This window comes from Bos indicus x Bos taurus, chromosome 11 (genome assembly GCF_003369695.1).
Source record: "Bos indicus x Bos taurus breed Angus x Brahman F1 hybrid chromosome 11, Bos_hybrid_MaternalHap_v2.0, whole genome shotgun sequence".
In the NCBI taxonomy this organism is placed as follows: domain Eukaryota; kingdom Metazoa; phylum Chordata; class Mammalia; order Artiodactyla; family Bovidae; genus Bos; species Bos indicus x Bos taurus.
The window spans coordinates 72,658,971-72,680,925 of NC_040086.1; the positions used below are offsets into that span (position 1 = coordinate 72,658,971).

Below are 21,955 nucleotides of genomic sequence, written 5' to 3' on the forward strand. Positions count from 1 at the left end.
ACATTATATTTTGAGTGCAAGGTCATATAGAAGTAATTTTTTATTAAGAACTGCTCATTCCAGGGCTTAAGTTTGCCAGTGTCTAAGATGTGCCAAGACTGAGATTGGCCAGTCTTTTTGAGGCCAACCCATGTCACAGCGGGGACCAAGCCAAACCAGATGAAATTCACCAGGAGAATATACATCTTGCGCTTACTTCCACGGGCCTCCCTTCAGCCTCTCTCCTTGCATCTCGGGTGCAGGCTGTACAGAGCTATGCGCTGAGCAGTCTTTCCAATTGGTGCCTGGCTTCCCAAGACATCTTGGCCCCACTTGACACCCCTGCACCCTTGGGACATGACAGTATGTGACCAGCAATCAGGGTTTATTTGCTTTGCCACTCGGCCAAACCCTTGAATTAATGTGGCCACCATAGGGACTCTCTGGAGCCCAGTTGGTTTGGGACACAGGAGAAGCCCCTTAGGGGGTCCATAAAAGCTGTCAGATGCCTACCTGATGGGCTTTTTTCTTGTTTTTTCTTGTTTACACTCTCTTCAGGGAGGAGGTGTCTAAAGACTGGCTTACAGGGGAAGGGCTGTGCTCACCTTCCCATGAACCTGAATCTGCTGTGGTCGCATTGTCTTTTGGGGAAATAAGAACCCATTTCACTCATGCAGGGGAACTAAGAGCCTTTTCTTAACGGAGTCCCTTGATCAGATCCAGGGGGTGCTGGGATGTTGGCATGCACCCGAGGCATGGGTACACACCTGGCCCAAGGTTCCTATCCTAGATCCTGTCTCTAAAGGAGCTCTTGTGACCTCTCCTGCAGGCCGGAGGCCACCTAGGAGGTGGAGGTGGGGAGCAGCACCCTCCACAACCTGAGCCTCTGCAGCCATCTCAGAGTGTGAACCAGGAGCCCAGTGTCCACTCTTGGCTAGGGGCTCCTGACACACAGCGATACCTTGAAGATTGACTTGGCCTCAGGTCCCTTCCCCTCCGTCACTTCTAGAAACAGTCCCGGGGCGATGCCAAAGCAGCCTGTCCCTGCCAGTCAGGGCAGGATGGAGAAAGTGGTTTCTTCCTTCAGACACCACAGGGCCCTCCGGGATCTGCGTCATCCCTGCCCCTCAGCCCCCACTTGGACCACAAGTGAAGAGTGTAGGGGGAATACCAGCAATTGGGAGTCCGAAAGGTCTGGGTCCACATCCTGGCTGTGCCACTTCCCAGCTGCGTGAGTTTGGACAGTTCTCTCCACCTCTGAGCCCCAGGGTCTTTATCAGTGAAGTAGGGACAACACCCCCTCTCTCACAGGCTGTCATGTGAGTGAAAGGATGCTGAGCCAGGGCTCAAGTGGGATTTCCTTAGCATCTGACTAGTGTGAGTGGTCCAGGACCACTACCGCCTCCTTCTCAGTCATGGCCTAACGGGACCCTTGATTATCCCAGTGGGAGCAGACGGGAGGGCTCACTCTGCCTGAGTGCCTCAGGACCCCTGCAGTCCTCCAGAGAGAGGTGGGTGGGCCCAGCAGGGGACTGACATTGCTTTTTGTTGGTGCTGACACCTGGGGTGAGCATCCCACAGGTCCCTCAGACCCCAAGCTGTGTGACCCTCAGGCACTGTCCAGCTGAGGCCAAGTGCTCCTGGAGCTCAGAAGAGAAGAACATGGGATGGTCATGGCTAAAGATTTTATTCCAGAAAGCCAACCTTGTCAGGGCCGTGGCTCTCAGGTGTCACGCTCTGAATTCAAAGTAGCAGTCCCGTCTTTGCCGCTCCTGTGGGGAGACCCTCTTCCCCGATGGGAATGTCTGGTAGGTCCTCAGGTTCTCAGGGGCCACTCTTAATAGATGCCACTTCTCCTTCGGGCTCAGAGGAGGCCTGGGGGGTGAGGGTGGAGCCAGTGTCATGCAGTGAGCCAGGCCACCAGCATGAAAAAGGCCCATTTTCCAGCCCATGATGCTGGCTCTGCTGGCTGCTGGTCAGCTTAGCATCTGGTAAGTCACCCTGCACTCAAGATCAGAAGGACTTGTGTTTGCACAGAAGCTCAGTGGTTAAGGGCAAGGGCTTCGGTGTCAGGAAGCTGGGATGGATTCCAACCCAGTTCCTGCTAGAAGTGTACACATGTAAGATGGACTGATGTTGGTACCTCCCTCCTAACTTTGCTTTGAGGAGTAAATGAAATAATGCATGCAAAGCACTAATAGAATGCTGAACAAGGAGCAAACACTCAACACATGTTCTAAGAATGTGCTGTAGTACTGATGATGATGGTGATAGTTATGATGGCGATGGTAGTGGTGATGGTAACGGTGGTGTAGATGATGAAGATGGTGATGGTGGTGATGGTGATGGTGATAATGGTGATGAAGATGATAGTGATAGAGATGATGATGGTGGTGATAGTGATGAAAAAGACAATAGCAATGAACCTCAGGGAAGGACAGGGACATTCCCCAGGCCACAGAGATGATCAGAGTAAAGGCTGAGTGCAAGCAACGACCCTCTTACTCCCAAACACCTCTTTGGTGCTCTGTGTTAGACATGAAGCCGTCAGCAGCAGCACGGGCTGTCAGGCAGTTGGAGAAGGGACAGAGTTAGGGCATCCTGGGGTCCCTCAGCTGTAGGAGATGTAGATGCTGTTCGGTGAGGTCTCAAGAGGAGACTTGTCCCCAGGCGAGGCCCTACAATGTCTCCAGGGATGGACTGACTCAGAGCCACCCAAGGTGGTGAGATGGCCAATCTAGAATCTTAGCATTGGTGTTGCGAGATCTGGGTTCCCTCCAGTTCTACCTCCTACTAGACTTGCCATCTGTACAAGTCCCCAAAGCCATTACTAAGTCAGTTTCCCTTTTTAGAAAATGGGTCCATCTGTCCCACAGAGAAGAATCTGTGCATGCTAAGCTGCTTCACTCCTGTCTGACTCTGTGCGACCCCATGGACTGTAGCCCACCAGGCCCCTCTGTCCATGGGATTCTCCAGGCAAGAATACGGAAGTGGGTTGTCATTTCCTCCTCCAAGGGATCTTCCCAATCCAAGGGTCAAACTGGTGTCTCACGTCTCCTACATTGGCAGGTGGGTTCTTTACCACTAGCACCATCTGGGAAGAATCTATAGGTGATGTTAAATTGTATCTTCAAAAACCATTAAACTCTATGGAAAGGGTTGCTGCTTTATCAGTAAACAACAATGGCAAGACTCGGGGCTCCTGAGGCAAGCAAAGGTCAGAATGGAGTTGGAAACCCAAGATCTGTCCACTAACCTTCCGATGCCCCCTACTCCATAGGACACCTCAGGGCACAGACTTCAGACCTCCCTGCCTGGGCGTCAGGAGGGAGATCAAGGAAACAACATGCCTGGGTTATCTCACAGGGCAGAGATGGCCTCCCCTGGGAAAAGAAGCTCTACCAATTAAAAACCGTGATATACTTTCATATTTCTTAGACTGTTGGGCTTTGAAAAAATATGGTCGAGTCCCTAGGAGTACGTTTCCTCTGAGTCTACACCAGGGCTGGAGATACGGTCCCTGTTTTGTGTAGTACTCTGTAGGTCCACCAGAGGGCAGCAGCTCCTTGCTGCACGGAGTGGCTGCGCCTGCGTTTGGACCTGTGTAGCTCCAAGGCTGCCATGGCAGAGGAACGGTCCTGCAGCTTCAGGCCAGCAAAGATGATGCGGTTTGCCGCCAAATTCCCAGTGCATCTGACCAGGCAGATGATCTTCCTGATTCTGCCCATTCAGGTTCCTGGCCTCCCCTCCTGAGGCTCACCCCCTAGCTCTGTTTAACTGTCACCCTGTGTGCTGCAGGAGTTAAAAGTTTTAACTCGTTTCTCAGTCTGGGGGCCTGCAGGCCTGGCAAGAGCCGGCGCCGTGTGGACACAAGCTGGTGAATGCGCGGAGGAGGGGAGGGAAAGCACTCACAGGTCGGTGGGGATGGGGTACCGGTCCCACTCCTTCACGGGCAGCACAAAGTAGGGGACCCGGTGCACCAAGCCTGTCTTGTCTAGATAGTGCTCCCGATGCCGCTGCGCCATCTACAGTCCAACCAAGGAAGAGAGGACCGGTCGTTAGTGCGCGGGAGTGACCGCGGGCGCCTGCTCCCTCCCCGGCTGTACCTTGGCAGGGGCTGGGGTCGTCTCCCCTCATGCCCCCAGAGAAGAGTCCCCAGCTGGGTGCCCTCCTGAGCCCCAGTTCCTTGTCTGGCTCCTGGCGATAATGATACACCCCACACCAGCTGTGCTGGTCGAGTCAATGAGGCAGGGGACAGCAGAGGTGAGGTATGTGAGGCCCCGCTCAATAGGCGGCCCAAGTAAGCTATATGCGCGCGCGCGCGTGTGTGTGTGTGTGTGTGTGTCCGGCTCTTTGTGACCCCATAGACGGGCTCCTCTGTCCATGGGCTTTTCCAGGCAAGCCTACTGGAGTGGGTTGCCAGAATGGAGTGTCTCCCTTTCCCTCCCTCCTGGAGAGGCTGTGCTCCCTGGGCCCCACAGCATGGGTCCACAGCTCCTCAGAGTCTGACACCATCAACCCGGCCATCTCTCCTGGGGAAGCAGCCTTCTCATGCCGTTCTCCACCCTGGGGACCAGGAGGCATCCGGGTCCCTGAAATCAGGCTAGGAGGGATGTTTGCAAAGATGTTGAGGGGCCATGAGGTTTCCAAGACCACAGCAGAGAGGGAGCCCTGGCCTCCCCAAGGTGAGCGAGCGTCTGTGAGCCTGTGGCCCTCTGGAACCAGGTCTGGGGGAGCAGGATAAGGACAAGATGGGGGTACGGGCAGACACCCCTCCATCTGCCTCTCTTTCCCCAAGGGCAGGGGGGTCTGAAGTCAACTTGGTGCATTCGTACGTCCTAAGTCGCTTCAGTCAGTGTCCGACTCTTTGCAACCCTATGGACAATAGCCTGCCAGGCTCCTCTGTCCATGGGATTCTTCAGGCAAGAATACTGGAGTGGGTTGTCATGCCCTTCTCCAGGGGATCTTCCCCACCCAGGGATCAAACCTGCATCTCCTCTGTCTCCTGCATTGGCAGGCTGCTTCTTACCGCTAGCACCACCTGGCTCGGGCTCATCCTTAAAGAGCCAGTGAAGCAGGAGTTGGTGTTGGGTGGGCACTGGGATCTGGTGTACTGTGAAGACTAGACTTGGGGCTGGAGCCTGGCTGGGGCTCTGCAGTCCTCAGTGTACGATATTCATACTGTGGGTGAACCTTAGGGCTTTTGCTCAGAAAGGAGGTAAGTGAGGGCCCAGGGGGAGAGGCGACGACTGGGGGGAAGTGATGGCAGGAACACCCCAAAGGCTCCCAGCTCTCACAGCAGCAGGGGAGCAGGGGATGAGCCACTGGACCCCCCAGAGTGGGAAGGTCAGATTTGAGGGGGCAGTCAGAGAAGCAGAGCACTGAGCCCCTCCACGCGCCCAGCCAAACTCACCAGGTTCCCTGCTGGCTCAGGGGCTCTGCAAAAGCTAACAGAGGCGCTCTGGAGGCTGAGAGTCTCCCCGGGCCACCAGCCGTCACTCCCTCCCCATGGCAGGGGAGAGGGGACGTAGGGGGAGTGAGGAAGGTGTGGCCGGAGCCCAGCCAGGACCGCCCACCTGGTAGAAGTGCGAGAGCTCGGCCCAGCGGCTGCTATCCAGGTTGAAGCGGGTGTAGCTGGGGGTGTGCAGCCAGCGGTCCCGGGTGAGGGCGCGGTTCCTCAGCACTTGGGTGGGGTTCGGGGAGAAGATGGTCGGGAAGTGGCCGCCTCTGCTGAAGGCAGTGGAGCTCCTCCCCAGGGCTGCATTGCGCTGGTCCTGGAAGTACTTGAGGGTGGTGGTACCGTAGGGGGAGCCGAAGGAGAAGGCCACGCCAGGAACGTGGCCTTTGTACCTGAGAGAGCAGGGCAGGGGGCGGTGGAGGGCTCCAGGCTAGTTCCTTAAAGACTGCGGGCGAGGTCAGTGGGCCCCGCTGGTCACCTCCTGGTCTCAAGAGGCTTCCTAAGGTGCCCGCCCAGCTCAGGCCTCAGGAAAGGACACATGAGAGAGATGCTGGGCCTCTACCGCCCCACAGAGATCTCTCCAGACCAGAGGCTCACAAGGGGGCCAGGACACCGGGTCCAGTCCTGACCTCCTCAGAGAGGCTGTAGGCAAATCACTTCTCCTTGACGGGCCTCCATTGATGGAGGGGTTGACCTGAAGGTGCGGAGGCCACCTGCACCTCTGAAAAGATAGCGCTAAGCCATGTCTGACTCTTGCAATCCCATGAACTGTAGCCTGCCAGGCTCCTCTGTCCATGGGATTCTCCAGGCAAGAATACTGGAGTGGGTTGCCATTTCCTTCTCACAGTTCCGAGGTTATGGCTGAAGGGTCAGGGGTCAGGGTGGCCAGGGCTCCAGCCTTCCAGCCTGCCTTCCAGCACCTCAGCCTCACACAACACCATCCACTTGGCCTGGAGAGCTCACCCAACTTCTGGAGCTCCGTCACCCTCTGTGACAAAGGGGGCCAGTGGAAGGGACAGGAGGAGGCAAGCAGAGCCCCTTGGGGACACAGAGCAGAGCAGAACAGACCCAGCATGCTCAAGAGCCCTGGTTAAGCAAGACTCACACAGAGAGCACGGAGACTCGTTTGGGGAGAGGGTGAGGAGAGTCAGTGACATCAGAGAGTGTGGGAATCGGATTTGGGGCAATAATACCAGGAGGTCAAAGCCTCCTCCCCGTCAGCACAGCTCCCCCAACCGCCCCGCCCCGGGCCCTCACCCTCAGAAACATGGCCCTGTCTCCCTCCCGCCTGGTTCTGCCGTTGGAGTCACTCTCCCGGAGCCGCTGATGGCCTTTCTGCTGCGCTGGACGATGTGGACCACTGTCATCTTGAAACATCACTTGTGGTTTTTATTACACTGCTCTCTTGTCTGCTGTTGGTTTTCATCAACCTCTCTGTCCTTCTCATCATGTCCCTCCTCTGACCACTTCCTTTGGGGTCTTCTTGGCCGCCCCCCCCCCCGCCGAGTCCTCCTGGCAATGGCCCCCATGCCCTGGCCTTAACCCTCACCAGTGTGTGGAGGACCCCCGGTCTACATCTCCAGCCCAGAAGCTCCCCCCAGGCTTCAGACTCCTGTGTACAGTTGCACACTCTGCGCATCTCCCTGGGATGTCCCCCAGGCCTTACTTCCCACCTTCCCCAACACTCTAGCCCCATCTCAGTGAACAGCACCCTGCAGATGTCCAACACCAAACAAGCATCCGTCTCCCCCAGCTTCATCCCTCACATCCAATCAGCCGCTGAGCCCTGCAGCTCCAATACCCCCACCTGAGCTCAGGCTACCTTGCCTTTCACCTGGACTTCAGCAGAAACAGCCTCCCTGCTCTCCTATCTGCTCTCATACCTCCAGCCCATTTCCCACACTTCAGCCAGACTGAGCTTCCTGAAGTCAAGTCCTTAGCATGGTGTTCCAGGCTGTCAGTGACCTGACCCTTGCCTTCCTCTCCCTCTCATCAGCCACTCTACACCCTGGTTGTAGAGAGCACTGCAGTTCCGAAGTGGAACTACTCTCCCGGCTCCCTTTCCCCCTTTTCCTCTCACTCTCCCCACCGCCAGGGTCTTGCCCTGTGCCTCCTGCCATCAGGAATGACCAGCCCGCCCCTCATCCCCCTACCCCCCGCTCTTTGCCTCCAGTACTGAAAGGTCCTTTAAGTCCTGTTCAAATGTCAGTTCTTTGAAGAAGCCTTTTCCTTGTTGCCTCTCCCAGGTGGGTCTAGGTGTTCGAGGTGGGTCCTGCTCCCTGTTCCCTCTGTGACCTAAACCCCTCTCACCCTGTCCAGCTGTTGTCTGCTTACTTCCCGTCTTCCTGCTAGACCGGGAGCTTCTCAAGGGTGGTGTCTGATCCCGTCTTACTCATGTTTTATCCCCAGTTTTCAGAACCAGGTCGGGCACATGGTCTGGGCAGGAGATTTCTATTGAACAAACAAGGTGAGTGGCTGACACCCCGACAGAACCAATGATGTTGGACCTACAGACATCGAAGGCCAGTGGCCACGCTCCAAGGCCCTCTGGCGCGTCTCCTGGGGTCATTTCACTGCGATGCTCCAAGTCTTACTTCCTCTCAGTTGAGCTCACTCCCCACGACGAAAACACTCACAGGGAAGCCCTGGAAGCATGGGGAGGCTGCCAGGCCACTGCTACATCGACGGCTTCTCCGTTTCAGAAGCTCATCCTGCACCAGAGGCCAAAGCACAGTGAGGCCTTTGAAGTCGTGCTTCAGCATGACCTCTGAGAACCGCCCTGGGCCTCAGTCTCCTCACCAGGAGGATAGGTGTTAGCCTAGAGTTAGGCAGAAATGCATGATTGCATCTTTGGGTGAATGGAGAGCAAGTTAAGCACGGTGGTTACTGACACACCTTCCGATTGGCTTTCCACTGAAGGCATTATAGGAGCCCTTCCAGGTTCCTGGTCCTATCCATCCTCCATGGCTCCACCTTCCTGGGGTCCTGCAGCATCTGAGGATGTCCCTGCCAGAGCAGGGAGCAATGGAGCCGCTGAACCGGAAGCAGAGGGGAGACACCCCCACTGGACTTGGGCCTGTCTCCAGCCTCGTCTCTCTTATCCCTTGGTTTCTCTCTGCCCTGGGGTCCTAACCCTCTCCCTCCTGCTGCAGCACCCTTCCTGCTGGCCCCACCTGAGTTCCCTGCTGGCAGCCATGTCTCTGGCCCTGGGAAGATGGTGGGGTGGCTGAGTGCTTGTAAGCCTGTGGGGCCACCTTGGCCACTTCCAGAATGGAGTCCTCCTCTTGGCCCATGGCCTTACACTCCTGGGTCTGGAGCACCCCCTCCTGCCTCACCAAGGCCTCCTTCTTCCAATCCATCCCTCCCTGTCTCTCTCGGCCTCTGTCCATCCTCCCAGTCACCTGAGATCTCTCCTTCCTGAGCGTCTTCCCTTCTGCCTACAAACATGCAAAGCTTTGCCTAGGTTGCAAAACCCTACACTTGGCCTTGCTGCTCTCTAGAGCCCTTTCTCTTCCTTCGTTTCCAAATTTCTCCCGGGAATGCTCTGTACTTTCTGCCTTCATTTCTTCTGCTCTCATGCTTTTGTTGACCTCCCTCAGTCTGACTTTTGACCCCATCACTCACATATGAGCTTATACTTCTTCATTAAGGTCATAGAAGATCATCCGCTGGGAAGACATATAACCTGAGGTACAGAGTCCCTGAGAGTTCTTTGTTTTGTGTATGAAATGTAATAAAAATATCAGTTCAATCATCAAGAAGCCAAAGACAAGCAGTGGGGAGATGATTCTTCCTTCATCCCGAGGAGTCCTTGTGTAGAGGGAGCTCTTCCATGTTAGAAGTGGAGGGCATCTCCCTGGTGGGTGAAGCCCACTCTCCTTCCCCACTTTGTTTGGAAGCAAGGAAGCCCACCCTGCTCCTCCATGCCCTGTTTTGGGGGATGCCCTCTGCCCCAGCCCTGCCATCTCATTTGAGGGTTCAATGTCAGCCCCATTCCCTAATGCCAGCTTCCCTCTTTTATCTTCTTTCCCAGGTGGTTCAGAATGCAGCAGATGAAAGAGGTGCTGTGATCTATCAGTTGTTGCCAAACCCCAACACAGAGAAAATAAAGCAACAGAATGAAAATGAACCCCCGTCTACAGCGTTCTGCACAGAAGAGAGCGCGACCCGAGAATATGGAACTGGCCAGCCCTCCAGGTGGAAAGGCAGCTGCGTGAAAGAACTCCGGAAATAGAGCGCCCAATGCTCTTCCTAAGACAGTGTTCAGTGATGAAATCCTGCCAATCAGCGATGATTCAAAAGGGAAAAAAAACACTCAGGAATGTAGAACCTCTGTTAGAATGACTGGTGGTTACTTCGCATCTATTTAAGTGCAGAACTAGGAATAGCTACTAGGTGAAGGCTGGTTGCAGAAAAGAATGTAAATGTTATAAAACCTGTCAAAGGAGAAAATAATTTAAGTAAGAAAAATTGAGGGGTGGGTGGGAGGGAGATGGGAATGCACTTAGGATTTTTAAAGCACAGCCAACCCATGGCATCCAAAATTGAAACACGTTGGTAAAAATAACATAATTACTCTAACCCCGTAATGGGTTTTATTCTCTCTCCCTCTCCTGTTCTCTCTGTTAGAAGGAACTTTTAGAAACAAATATCTCTTGTGATGAATTAGCATTTATCTAAAGTCTGTTCTTCCATTTTACTTCAGTGTCTTTCTCTTCAGTTGAGTTTGAGTTAGGTTGCATTTCATGCTTTTCTTTTTAAAATAGTAAATATGGTATGATCATCTTTTTATAAAATTGTTGTCTATCTTTCTATCCATTGTCCACACACCCATCCATTTAGCCTTCTTTCTGAATATATACATAAAAAGAAACCTAAAATGAAGGTCAGGTTAATCCTAGGTGTTTGGGTTTGGGGTGATTTGTTGAGTTCATCTTTACTTGAACAGGTAATATTTTTTAAGTGAGTCAGATGGCATTAAGAGTTACTTATGGAGCTCAATATCGAAACAACAAGCAACCCAATCAAAAAATAAGAAGACCTAAATGGCCATTTCTCCAAAGAAGACAACTGGGTGGCCAACAAACACATGAAACGATGTTTAACATCACTATCAGAGAAGTGCAAATCAAAAGTAAAATGAGGTACCACCTCACACCAGCCAGAATGGCCACCATTAAGAAATCTGCAGATAACAAACGCTTAGAGGGTGTGGAGAAAAGGGAACCCTCTCACCCTGTTGGTGGCCATGTAAATTGGTACAGCCACTGTGGAGAATGGCATGGAGGTTCCTTTAAAAACTAAAAATGAAACTACGATATGACCCAGCAATTCCACTACTGGGCATATGCCTTGAGAAAACCATAATGCAAAAAGACACATGCACCCCAATGTCCGTTGCAGTACTGTTGATAACAGCCAGGACATGGAAGCAAGCTAGACGATACATGGATGGTGAATGGATAAAGATATGGTACATATATACAATGGCATACTACGCAGTCACAGAAAGGAACGAAAGTGGGTCATTTTGTAGAGATGTGGATGGACTTAGAGTCTGTTGTACAGAATGAAGTCAGGAAGACAAAAACAAATATATATTCACACATATATGTGGAATCTAATAAAAAGTGGTACAGATGAACCTGTTTGCAGGGCAGGAATAGAGATGCAGATGTAGCGAATACACTTATGAACACGGGGAGGGGAGAGGGATGGGTGGGATGAATTGAGAGATTGGGACTGGCATATATACACGTGTGAAATAGACAGCTAGTGGGAAGGTGCTATATAGAGCAGGGAGCTCAGCTCAGCGATCTGTGATGACCTAGAGAGGAGGGATGGGGCGTGGGGTAGGAGGTTGGTTCAAGAGGGAGGGGATATGTGTATACTTATAGCTGATTCACTTTGTTGTACAGCAGAAACTAACACAATGTTATAAAGTAATTATACTCCAATTTGGGTTTCCCTCACAGCTCAGTCGGTTAAGAAACTGCCTGTAATGCAGGAGACCTGGGTTCGATTCCTGGGTCGGGAAGATCCCCTGGAGAAGGGAATGGCAACCCACTCTAGTATTCTTGCCTGGAGAATCCCATGGACGGAGGAGCCTGGTGGGCTACAGCCCATGGGGTCACAAGAATTGGACACAACTTAGCGATACTCCAATTTAAAAAAAGAGTTACTTTATCAGGAAGCCACTGTGTGCTGGTGAGATGCTATGTGTTGACAATGCGAAGGCTGCATCCCTCAGCCTGCCTTCATCACTCCTACCCCTCACTCGGTGTTTACTGATTCCTGGAGCGGACATGTGTGCTAGGCGTGGTCAAGGATCCAGTGCTATTAAACATGAGGAGGGAAGGCCCGTTCCCATGGGTGGGGTGGGGGGTGTTGTATGGGAGGAGAGCTGGTGGAGCTCCATGAAGGGGTCTCCATTGGCGGAAGCTTTTCGGGAAACTTCAGCAGAAGGGAGGACAGACCCAGGTCTGCCGCTCTTTCCCTGCTCTTCTACTAGGTGCTGGTGTTGCCCCAGAGTCCTTTTCTCTCTTCGGGGACCCACTGCCTCTGGGAGAGCTCATTCACATTAGACGTCCAACACCAAGGACACCCAGATCCGTGTCTCCAGCTCCGATCTTTCTTCTGGCCACAGATCCACACATCCAGGTGTCCACCGAGGGCTTGCCGGGGGCATCAGACTCAGCACAACCAAAACTAGCCTGCTGTTCCTCCTGGCTCTCCTTGTCCTGGTTAACACCACCTCCATCTATAGAATCCCCCAGAAACCAGGCCTCACCCTACTAATTGCCACATCGGCCTCTCTGCCAGTCCTGCTTCTGCTCCCTCCTTAGGGATTTCCCATGGCCCTCCACCCTCCCAGGGCTACAAGCCCTCCTCTTTGCTTAACTGGGCAGCCTCGGATCTCATAGTAAGTCCCCTTGACCAGCGGTCCCCAAACTTTATAGCACCAGGTACTAGTTTCATGGAAGACAATTTTTCCACAGACAGTTGCGGGGGGTGGGGCGGTTCGGACTGATTCCAGCGCATTTCATTTACTGTGCACTTTATTTCTATTATTATTGTATCACCTCCACCTCAGATCATCAAGCATTAGATCCCGGAGGATGGAGACCCCTGCCCTAGACCCAGGCTCACCCCCTGCAGCCTGTCGTCCACACTGATGACAGAGTGATCCTTCATCATCAGATCCCCACGGTGCACCCCCTCCTCTCACTTTCCCAGAGGTGCCCTATGCCCTGGACACGTCACTTACATCCCTGGGGACCTGCATGCTCTCCGAGCTTTCACACACGTTTCTCTACCTGGAAGGATGCATCTCCGCCCAACCAGGGGGCTCTCACCCTCACTCACAGAGCCAGGCTCCCTGTTGTCTTCCCCGACCACCCGCCTACCCAGCATCTCTGCCCCACAAAAGGATTATGACCCTTCATCCAGCTGGAGGTCCACATTAGGTCATCTCCTCTGCTAATGTGAGTTCTCCTTTACCCCAAAAACCTACAGTGCCCCTGACCCATGACAAGTGCTCAATAAATGTTCGCTGGGAGAGGCATAAGTCCAGAAGCTGGGGGGAACCGTGTCCTGGAACATCGGGCTTCCATATGCCAAGGGCACACAGGCACAAAGCATCCCGCCCCCGGAGGCGGGTGTGCATCTCAAAGAAAGGAGCTTTAGAAAGGTGACGTGTCTTCGTGATTCTTCTCTCTGCCACACTCCTCCTCTGCTCCCTGCTCTCCCACCTTCTCTGAATGCCAAGATATTTGCATCCCAATAGAAGAGAAGCCCTCTCCTCTGCAGAACCTCCTAAGGTTCTGCCTGGAATCTGGATTCGATTCAGCTCCTGCTGCTCTGGATGGGGTGTATGAGGTGTGCCCTTGCGTGTGTGTGTGTGTGTGTGTGTGTGTGTGTGTGTGTACGCACACATGTGCAGGCATATGCACACAGTCATATTTATTTAGCTCTCAGGGGGCACACCTTGACCAGGTCTATGTGCTCATTCTCTTACATTTGTGACCCATGAGCATGATCGCCCAGTTCCATGGTAGAGCCCCATTTTTGTGGAGTGTATGGTGGGCCAAGGTGGAAAGAACAGAAGGGAATGGTATGTTTCACAACTGGGCATCGGATGGTCCCTATAGCACCGTCGCACCTCCTCCTCCTCCTCCTCCATCCCTGCCCCTCACCCGCCTGCACACCACACAAGCTTGGAGACGGTGCTCAGCCTGGTCCACAGCAAAGGCCCACTGTGGTTACTATGTGCACAGAGAGCCACCCCTCCCTCCCTCTTAATAGCACTGCTTGGCCCTACAGCTAACATTCAAATTAATTACTGTGCACCATCGGGGATCCCATGAGCAGCTTATTAACTAATTAACTTGTAACTGTTCAGTGTGTCCTCATTCCATGAGCACCCTCTTCCCCACCTACTTCCTGCTGAGTATGGTTTTGATCAGATCCCTCCCCGGGCAACAACCTTCACGGTGCCCCACCACCTGGGAAATGAAGAACAAACTGGGCCAGGTGAAATGGGCCCTCCTTGACATGGGCCCTGTGAGAGGTCTTTCCAGTCCAATCATCCACTTCCTTGTCCCAGTGTGACCAAGCAGGACCCTATGGGGCTTTCCTAGGACACAATCCCCCCCAACCCCGATCCCCCAATCATGTCCTCTGCCTGCTCTTGTCTGTAGAAAAACTGTAGCTTCCTAAGCCTTCCCCGAATTAAAAAGAAGAAATTTCATCAGAGATGTGAGAAAATGCAGAAAGAAAGGGAAAGGGTCAGGCAAGACAAAAAAATACTAGTTTGGCCATTAAACAAAGTCAAGCACCTCTAGTTCCTCCTCAAGGACTATAGATAATATTCTAAGCCATGTCCTGTGAGCCGTGGTGCAGATACTGAAACACCCACCAGGTGGAAGAAGTTAGTTGCATGCTGCCCACAAGTGCGTAGACCCCAGACTGGTTGGAACCAGAAGGTTGATGATGCTGACTCCTGATTACCTCACTACCAACCAGTCAGAAGGATGCCCACAAGCTAATCAGGCACCCCAGAACCCTCCATCCTCACCCTGTCCTTAAAAGCCTTTCCCTGAAAACCGTCAGTGAGTTGGGGCTTTTGAGCACTAGCTACCTGGACTCCTTGCTTGGTGCCCTGCAATAAACTTAGCACTTCCCTTCACCACAACCCAGGTCAGTAGGTTACCTTTACTGGGCACAGGCGAGCAGACATAAGTTAGGTTCAGTAACAGCTTTGCCACTCCAGGCAAATAGGCCATTTTTTGCTTTCAAAGCATATCCTGCTGGTACCTCCAGTTCATGCCTTTCCCTAGGGCATCCCCTCCATCCAGAAGATGCTTCCTCCTCTCCCCAGATTCTGATCTTATCCATCCATCAAGATACTTTCATATATCCCCTTCCCATCAAGCCTCTTCTGACCCACCCGTAGCCCATGCCCATCCCCACCATTGAACTGTCTCTCTTCTTTGTGCCTCTCTTATGTCTCAGCCCACACTCTGCTGTGTTGTAAACATCTGTGCCCTGGTAAATTCTTCCTTTCTGAACTGCAAACTCCACGGGGAGAGAGGGCTGCACTACTCATACTTGCGTCCCTATATTCCTGGTACTCAGTAGGTGCTCTGGAAATATTTGCTGAATTGATTACCAGCTACCAGAGGCTCAAAAAAAGACTTTGATAGGGTTACAACTTCATGTCCTTGCACACTTGGTGCCACCAGGGTCCCCACGACCCAAGCAGCTGTGCCATATTCACGCTCAACCCTCACTGGGGCAGAGCTGCCACAGGCAAAAAAAAGCCTTGTGTCTATGTACGCAGGGTTGCTTCGGTCATGTTCAACTCTTTGTGACCCTGTAGACTGTGGCCAGCCAAGTTTCTCCATCAGTGGGCTTCTCCAGGCAAGAATACTGGAGTGGGTTGCCATCCCCTTCTAGAGCACTGTATTTCCTGCTGCCCTAGCCGCCAACTCCCCCGTGTAAGCTGCCAGAGCCCCTGCAATCTAAGGAGCTGCACCATCTCCACACCTGGTCCTCACTGGGGCAGACCCAAGTACTCCAGGGCAACCTCAGGAGCAAATCCCAGTGGACGACCCACATGCAGAGGTGGAAATAAAACCATAATTGAAACCCAGGGGCAGTGTGGCTAAGGAAGAAGACCCAAAACCTTCCCACCAGCTCTACAAGCTGCAGATTAAATCCACATGATCAACTAGGCAGACTCTGTGTCTATGGAATATATAAAAGGACATTGAGAGCTCCCACAAAAGAAAACACACTAGTTCTGATAGCTGTGGACATTAGAGGCAAGAACACACAGGAGAAGGACCAGATTAGAGTCTGAGCTTTCCCAACAGCAGGTCCAGAGACCAGCGCAGTGTTGGAGGGCATCCTAGGGAGATAAGGTGGACTGTGACTCCCAGAGAGGGAAAGGATGCTGACAGCAGAGACTCAAGAAAAACATTTATTATTCTTGTGTTTTGACTTGTTCTGTAGTTTATTTTGGATTTTTTTCTTTTTTTTTTCCTTTTTTTTCACTTTTATGTAGTTGTCGATTTATTAGCACTATGAAATCTAATTAAGCTTTTGAGTTTTTTTTTTCAATCACACTTTTTATTGCTGTTATAAACTTCTGCCTCTATGTTGGCCTTTTGCAGTTCTGTGGAGTTTTCCTTTTCCTTCTTCTTTTTTTTCTCTTTTTTTAATTTTTAATTTTTTAAACCTATTAAGATTTTTCTACATTTATTCTTTTTTGGCTTTTCCTACTTTTCTTTTCCCCTTGCAGTTAATCTTTAATATTTACTGAATTGAACTGACAAATGGGAGCACATTTCTAAAGGCTGATGACTCTTCTGGAGAGAGGGAGAGTCCCTGTTACGAAGCCTGAGTCTCCAGGGGCCCATCTCCTGTTTTTAGAAAGGCTCCCCAGTCCCTCAGGGCTGTGTGAGTGGCATCAGGTACCCAATGGGGCATATGCATCTCCTACATCCTCCTGGGCAGATGGCCTGCGTTTTGTGCCCAGGGATGTGTTTGGACTGGGAGATGGGTGAGGTGTTGGGGGAGGCAGAGAGAGCCTGGATCTGCCCTAGAAGCAGGAAGCACAGAGTCAGTGTGCTTGAAAAGCCTTACAACCCCAGGGACTCTGACTCAAGAGCTCTCTGCTCACTGCAGAGATGGGACAGAGGCCAAACAATGGCACAATATCTGTGTGCTGGTCCACTAAGGGACCAGATGGAGCATCCTATTCCCCTCAGTACCTAGAATCAGGCCTTGAACACTGTAGGAATCTAACTGATGATAATTGCTAACAGCTGCGGACAGCAGGGTGTTGACATCATAGAGACCTGGCTGGTGAACCTGATGAATGACCTTGGGCAATTTCTCATCTGGGTTTTTGTGAAGAGTAAAAAAAAAAAGTTTGTAAAAAGCCCAGCTCAATGCCAGGCACATAGTAGGTGCTTATACATAGGAGTTCACAGTGCTGCTACAGGGCATCAGCGACCTGGTGGCAGCCCAGCTGCCTGGAAGCATCCTGGAAGCATCACCAGCCTGAGGTTCAGGCACGTCCCCCCTGCCCAGACCTCAATGACCACGTCTGGAATGGGAGGTGGGATGGCTGGACTACCTGATTTCCAAGGTCCTTAATATTTGTCAATACTCTCTGCCTCTATGAATAAAACTGGTAAGGGGGATGATTTGAGTGTTACAAGAGGCTAGTTGCTCTTAAAATCCTGTGATTAATCTTTGAAAAGGCATATAAAAATAATAATTACCCAAGTGTGACGAGAAACCTTGGATTCGTTCATTACATTAATAAAATCACCAATGAGGTAGCACTCAGACATATAAGACAACTCAATCCACTCCTTGTTGATGAGAATCTTTAGGGCGAACACATCCCTCCCAGAAAGATCCAGCTGATAAAGTAGCATATATAGGCTCAGCTGCTCATGCTTGAAGCCTTATTTATGATTCACTTGTTATCACAATTTCTAGATCAATCACAGGACAGGGCACTCAAGGGAACTGCAGATAAGTGGTATGGATAGAGAAGCGTCCTAGGATTGCTTCTGAAACATGCAGCTTTCCTCCCTGCAATCCCAGACAGACTAGGGGAGCTCTGGGGGAGGGTTAGGTTCCAACGAAGACCGTGGTGGGCTTAAGAAAAAAAAATATCGATGTATAAAATCAAATTTCATGCTAAACACCCAGAATATGTTGTAAACACCACTATCCAAGGCTGCAAAGACGGTTTAGAACTAAACCTTCTGTATTCACACCAGACTGAAACCCATCCAGGGCAACCTCCCTCTCCTCATTTGTTTGTCTTAACCCAACATCTGGTCCATCCCAAGCACTCAACATGTCTTTATCAAGGGAATGCCCAAATGATTTAAAGGATTAATAGGAAAATTCTTATTCACCTTTTCTAAGACACCAGGCTTGACTTCAGAAAACAACTGTGACCTGGTAAATCAGCTTTGCCAGGTGGGAGCCAAAGCAGCTTTTGAGTTCCCCAAGAGCCAGGAAAGGCCTTGTCCACAAAGGGACTGGCTTAAAGCTACAGTGCCTGCCCCTAGTCACTGCACCACCTCTGTGTGCAGAAATGACTTTAACATCACAGCTCCTCCATGTCCTGCTTATTCTGCTTCAAGACAATCCAAATGTCATATAAAATAAACAGTGGGACCTCTTCTTGATTTTGTGGTCTATTTAGTTTGCAGAAGAAAGCCTGTGTTTTTTCACCCACACAGAGTTGGTGACTGCAAAAGTCTCAAGACATTAATTTCATTCATCCATTCAGTTGGGATGTGCAGACACAGTGCAGGTGGATTCTCAGAACCCAGCCCCCATCCTCAATGCTCATGTCGACTGGTAGGAGAGAGAAGACCGTCTCACACCTTGGAAGAGAAGGTTGGAAGTGGAAATCTCACTTTGAAAGAAAGGACCAGACAATGGTAGGGAACAGTCAGACTTGCACCTTAGAGGTTTGGAGTGTGAAAGGAAAGGTAGGTTTCCTCGGAGTGAGCAAGGAAAGGTAGGTTCGGCCCTGCATCCGATAATGCTAAAGGCCGGGAAGCTTTCAAAGGCAGCATTCTTCGAGGATTAAGTGAGATCAGTGGGGGCACCCACGACGCGTCCGGATTCTTTCATCTCTGCTTCCGGGTGCGCACCCGCAGGCATCCTGGATGCTCGCACGGTGCTGAGGGACAAAGAGCTCACTTCCTTCCCCAGGACACCTCATCCTCTTGTTTCTGCCCAGCGTCTCCAAACACCAGCCCCACATCTTCCCCTCCTCTCCCTGATCCGGACCCCATCCGCTGTTATCCCGGGCAGACGGCATGGAGCCCGCTAGGTACGGACTTCCCACTGAAGGGCAACTGGAGAGCCCCTGCCGCACCCAGACACTGCATGGTCTGAGAGTGCAAGGCCCTGGGGAGACCACCCCACCAAGTGAAAACTTGGCCCAACCTGGTTCCTTCAACTTCAGACTCCGCGGGGGTGGAGTTTCGAGGCGGGAGGAGGGTTTTGTGAAGGGAGTAGAGGAGGGATGCCCCCAGGGACTCAGACCCCCCACTCCCACCCCAGGTTCAGGCAGGGCTGACGCGCGGCGGTCTTACCCGGGCATGAGGCCGGGGGGCACGTAAGCGGCATTGAACTCTGTCAGTAGGGTGCCCGCGCTGCGAGAAGCCATGATGGGGGCGGCGAGCGCGCAGCGAGCCCGGGCGCTCCGGCCCCACGGTCAACAGCACGGGTCACCCGGCAACCGTGCGCCTAGCAACGCCAGGGTGGGGCGTGCGTGTCCGGGGGCCCCGCACCCCTCTCGCTGTCCCCTTCTTGGAATAGCCGGCAGGACGCGCCCACAAGATGTCCCCCTATCTCCACGAGCTCTCTTATGTGACCCCAGCAAATCGTCGCTCCCACCCAAGCCTCCGTTTTCTCATCCTTGAATGGATGCATCTTGCGGCTTCACTGCCGGCCCGGATGCGTCATGCTCCGATGCCAGTCCCGGACGCAGGTGGATATGGCGCACAAAGCCGCAGCCGCAGCGCTGCTCAGCCCAGCGCCCAGTGGCCATGGGGACCCCAAGAGCCGTCGCATCCCAAGGTTGCCGGCTGCGCCTCAGTTCCATGGGGCCTCCAGAGGGGGCTTCAGGCGTGTGTTCTGCTTGACGTTTGCCGAGGACTCTCTGTAATTTAATGTGTGTGTGTGTATGTGTGTGTGTGTGTACACGTGTGCGCGCACACACACACACACACAGACGTGCGTCAGAATGAGGGACATTTTTCTCCTTAATCTCTTCTTTCTCCCTGGGAACTTCCATCTCCTCTCTTCCCTCTCAAACTACCCCACAAGCCTGGTTTATAGGGGCAAAGCCAATCGTGAAAAGGCCTAGAGTGCGATTCATATTTGCCCCGTCTCTGCAGTTCAGTCCCTCCTGTGAATCCAGGGTTGGGCCTTGCCCCAGAGAGCAAAGCTTCAGAAGGCTGGGGTGAGATTTCTCTGTTATAGTATCCGCCCCCACCACCCCCTGACTTTGGTGCCCCCACATCTGGATTTCTCCAGTGACGCTCACACAGCCCTGGGCCACATGTAGGGCAAGGCGGGGGGCCTTAGGTCTTTAATTGGGGGTGGTGGTGCTGAGTGTGATGACAGACAGCCTTGAAGGCGCCAGGCTCTTTGCATCTCACCCCCAATCTGCTCCCCAGCTCCCCCTGCAGCAGGCTGGGAGTCAACAGTCTGTGGTTCTGCAGTTTAGCCTCGTCCAGCACAATCTCACTTCATCTGTCAGATGAGAGGTGTTACCTTCATAGTTCGACTCTGTCCATGGCAGCTGATGAAAACGTCAGCTTCCAGAATCCTCAGAAGGCCCTCTGGGACCAATGACAATGGAACTGGGGGCCCCAGGCTTCCAAGAGGTCCAAGAGCAGGAAACCTGGGGCCCAGGGAGAAAAAGGAGCTGAAAGGAATGAATGGTTGCAAAGGAGGTGGAAGAGTCTCCACCCATCCTCCAAAATGAAACCACATATGTTGATTTCTAAATTCTCCATGCAGAACGTAGGCTATGATAAGAGCAACATTCGTGAAAGTTGTAAAAGAACAGCAATTAATTCAAGGTGTCACACTCCAGGAAGGTGGTCCTAATGACCCCCACCCCCAGACAAGGTCCAGTGCCCAGTCCCCACCTCGATTCACAGCTTCTGAGCTGATTCTGCCCGTGGACCCTTTGCCCTGGGTTCTGTGTGTCTATGTTCTCTTCTTTTGCTTGAGGGCCAGTACCATATCATATGCACGTCTGAAACCCCACACCTGGCACTAGGAGTTCAGAACATGTTCACTGAACAACTTTATACTAGAAAGTGAAAGCGCAAGTCACTCAGTCATGTCCAACTCTTTGCCACCCCATGGACTCTACAGTCCCTGGAATTCTCCAGGCCAGAATACTGGAGTGGGTAGCCTTTCCCTTCTCCAGGGGATCTTCCCAACCCAGGGATTGAACCCAGGTTTCCCACATTGCAGGTGGATTCTTTACCAGCTGAACCACAAGGGAAGCCCAGGAATACTGGAGTGGGTAGCCTATCCCTTCTCCAGCAGATCTTCCCAACCCAGGAATCGAACTGGAGTCTCCTGCATTGCAGGCAGATTCTTTATCAACTGAGCTATCAGGGAACTAACAGTCAGCCCAATGGGTAATAGTCAGGAGAGTAGAAATTAAAAAGTGGGCTCTGGCTTAGGTATCAGAAGGGTCAGTGGCTCAGCTGACAGGTACTCTGTTCTGACCAGGTGGAATTGCTACAGCTTTATAGATATGGAAACTGGAATTCAACAAGGCTCCAGGCCTTGCTTAGGGCAAGTTCAAGGACTTTTTCCTAAAGATGCACAGATCTATAGGAGGCCTCATGAAACTCAGCCCCTTCTTGAGAACCTCCAGAGGGCCTAGGGAGAGGATGGACCTTTTTCCCCTGTAATGCACCTACAAACCTTACAAAGATCACCTGTTAGCCTTAGGGCTGGAACATGCTAGTGAATTTACTTTTTTAAAAAAAGAGACATTCAACATCTATTTAATTAGACATTCACTTTTATTGCATAAATACAATATTCTAAAATATTTTTAACTCAATATGACTGGATAAAAGTGAGAAAGGAGAAGAATTTGAGGAATGGAAGAGAGAGAAGGAATTAGAACACAAAGAAATAGAAAAAATAAGATAGAACAGGAGGGAAACACCTAGAAGGAAGGAAGCTCTTGCGACATCCTACAGGTCACTTGGACTGTAGAATTCGAAGGGAGTAACCTCTTGTCACATGCTGTAAGAATTTAATATTTCTTTGTTTTTAACCTTTTGACTGTTCAGTTAGGTCACCACGATCACTGTTTTATCCTGTCAACAGTCACTGAATAGCCTACCATCCTCAGGAGACTGTGCAAGCCTCTAAGGCTGCACAGGGGCAGCGGTCCAGGGTCTCCTAGCTCGGGGGTCGGGGGAGGTAAGT

The 21,955-nt window shown here is 52.0% G+C and overlaps 1 protein-coding gene across 1 annotated transcript; it reads right to left on the reverse strand.

Annotated features, from left to right (window-relative positions):
• Positions 1–27: 27 nt before the first annotated feature.
• On the reverse strand, positions 28–19,448 carry C11H2orf70 (chromosome 11 C2orf70 homolog). Its single transcript, XM_027555882.1, has 4 exons — positions 19,078–19,448; positions 5,556–5,829; positions 3,892–4,004; positions 28–1,854 (listed from the first exon to the last, which is right to left on the reverse strand). Exons 1-4 carry the CDS (start codon positions 19,149–19,151, stop codon positions 1,710–1,712), a joined length of 606 nt encoding a protein of 201 aa, XP_027411683.1. The 5' UTR covers positions 19,152–19,448; the 3' UTR covers positions 28–1,709.
• Between the last annotated feature and the right edge of the window lie 2,507 nt (positions 19,449–21,955).

Bases quoted from the DNA above. Each gene is read 5' to 3' on its own strand.
- C11H2orf70 (XM_027555882.1), bottom strand. From the start codon at position 19,151: ATGGCTTCTCGCAGCGCGGGCACCCTACTGACAGAGTTCAATGCCGCT. The intron at 4,005-5,555 runs GTGGGCGGTCCT...GTTGGACTGTAG, and splicing joins AGCTCTCGCACTTCTACCAG to ATGGCGCAGCGGCATCGGGA. The intron at 1,855-3,891 runs GTGAGTGCTTTC...CTCACCCCCCAG, and splicing joins TACCCCATCCCCACCGACCT to GCCTCCTCTGAGCCCGAAGG.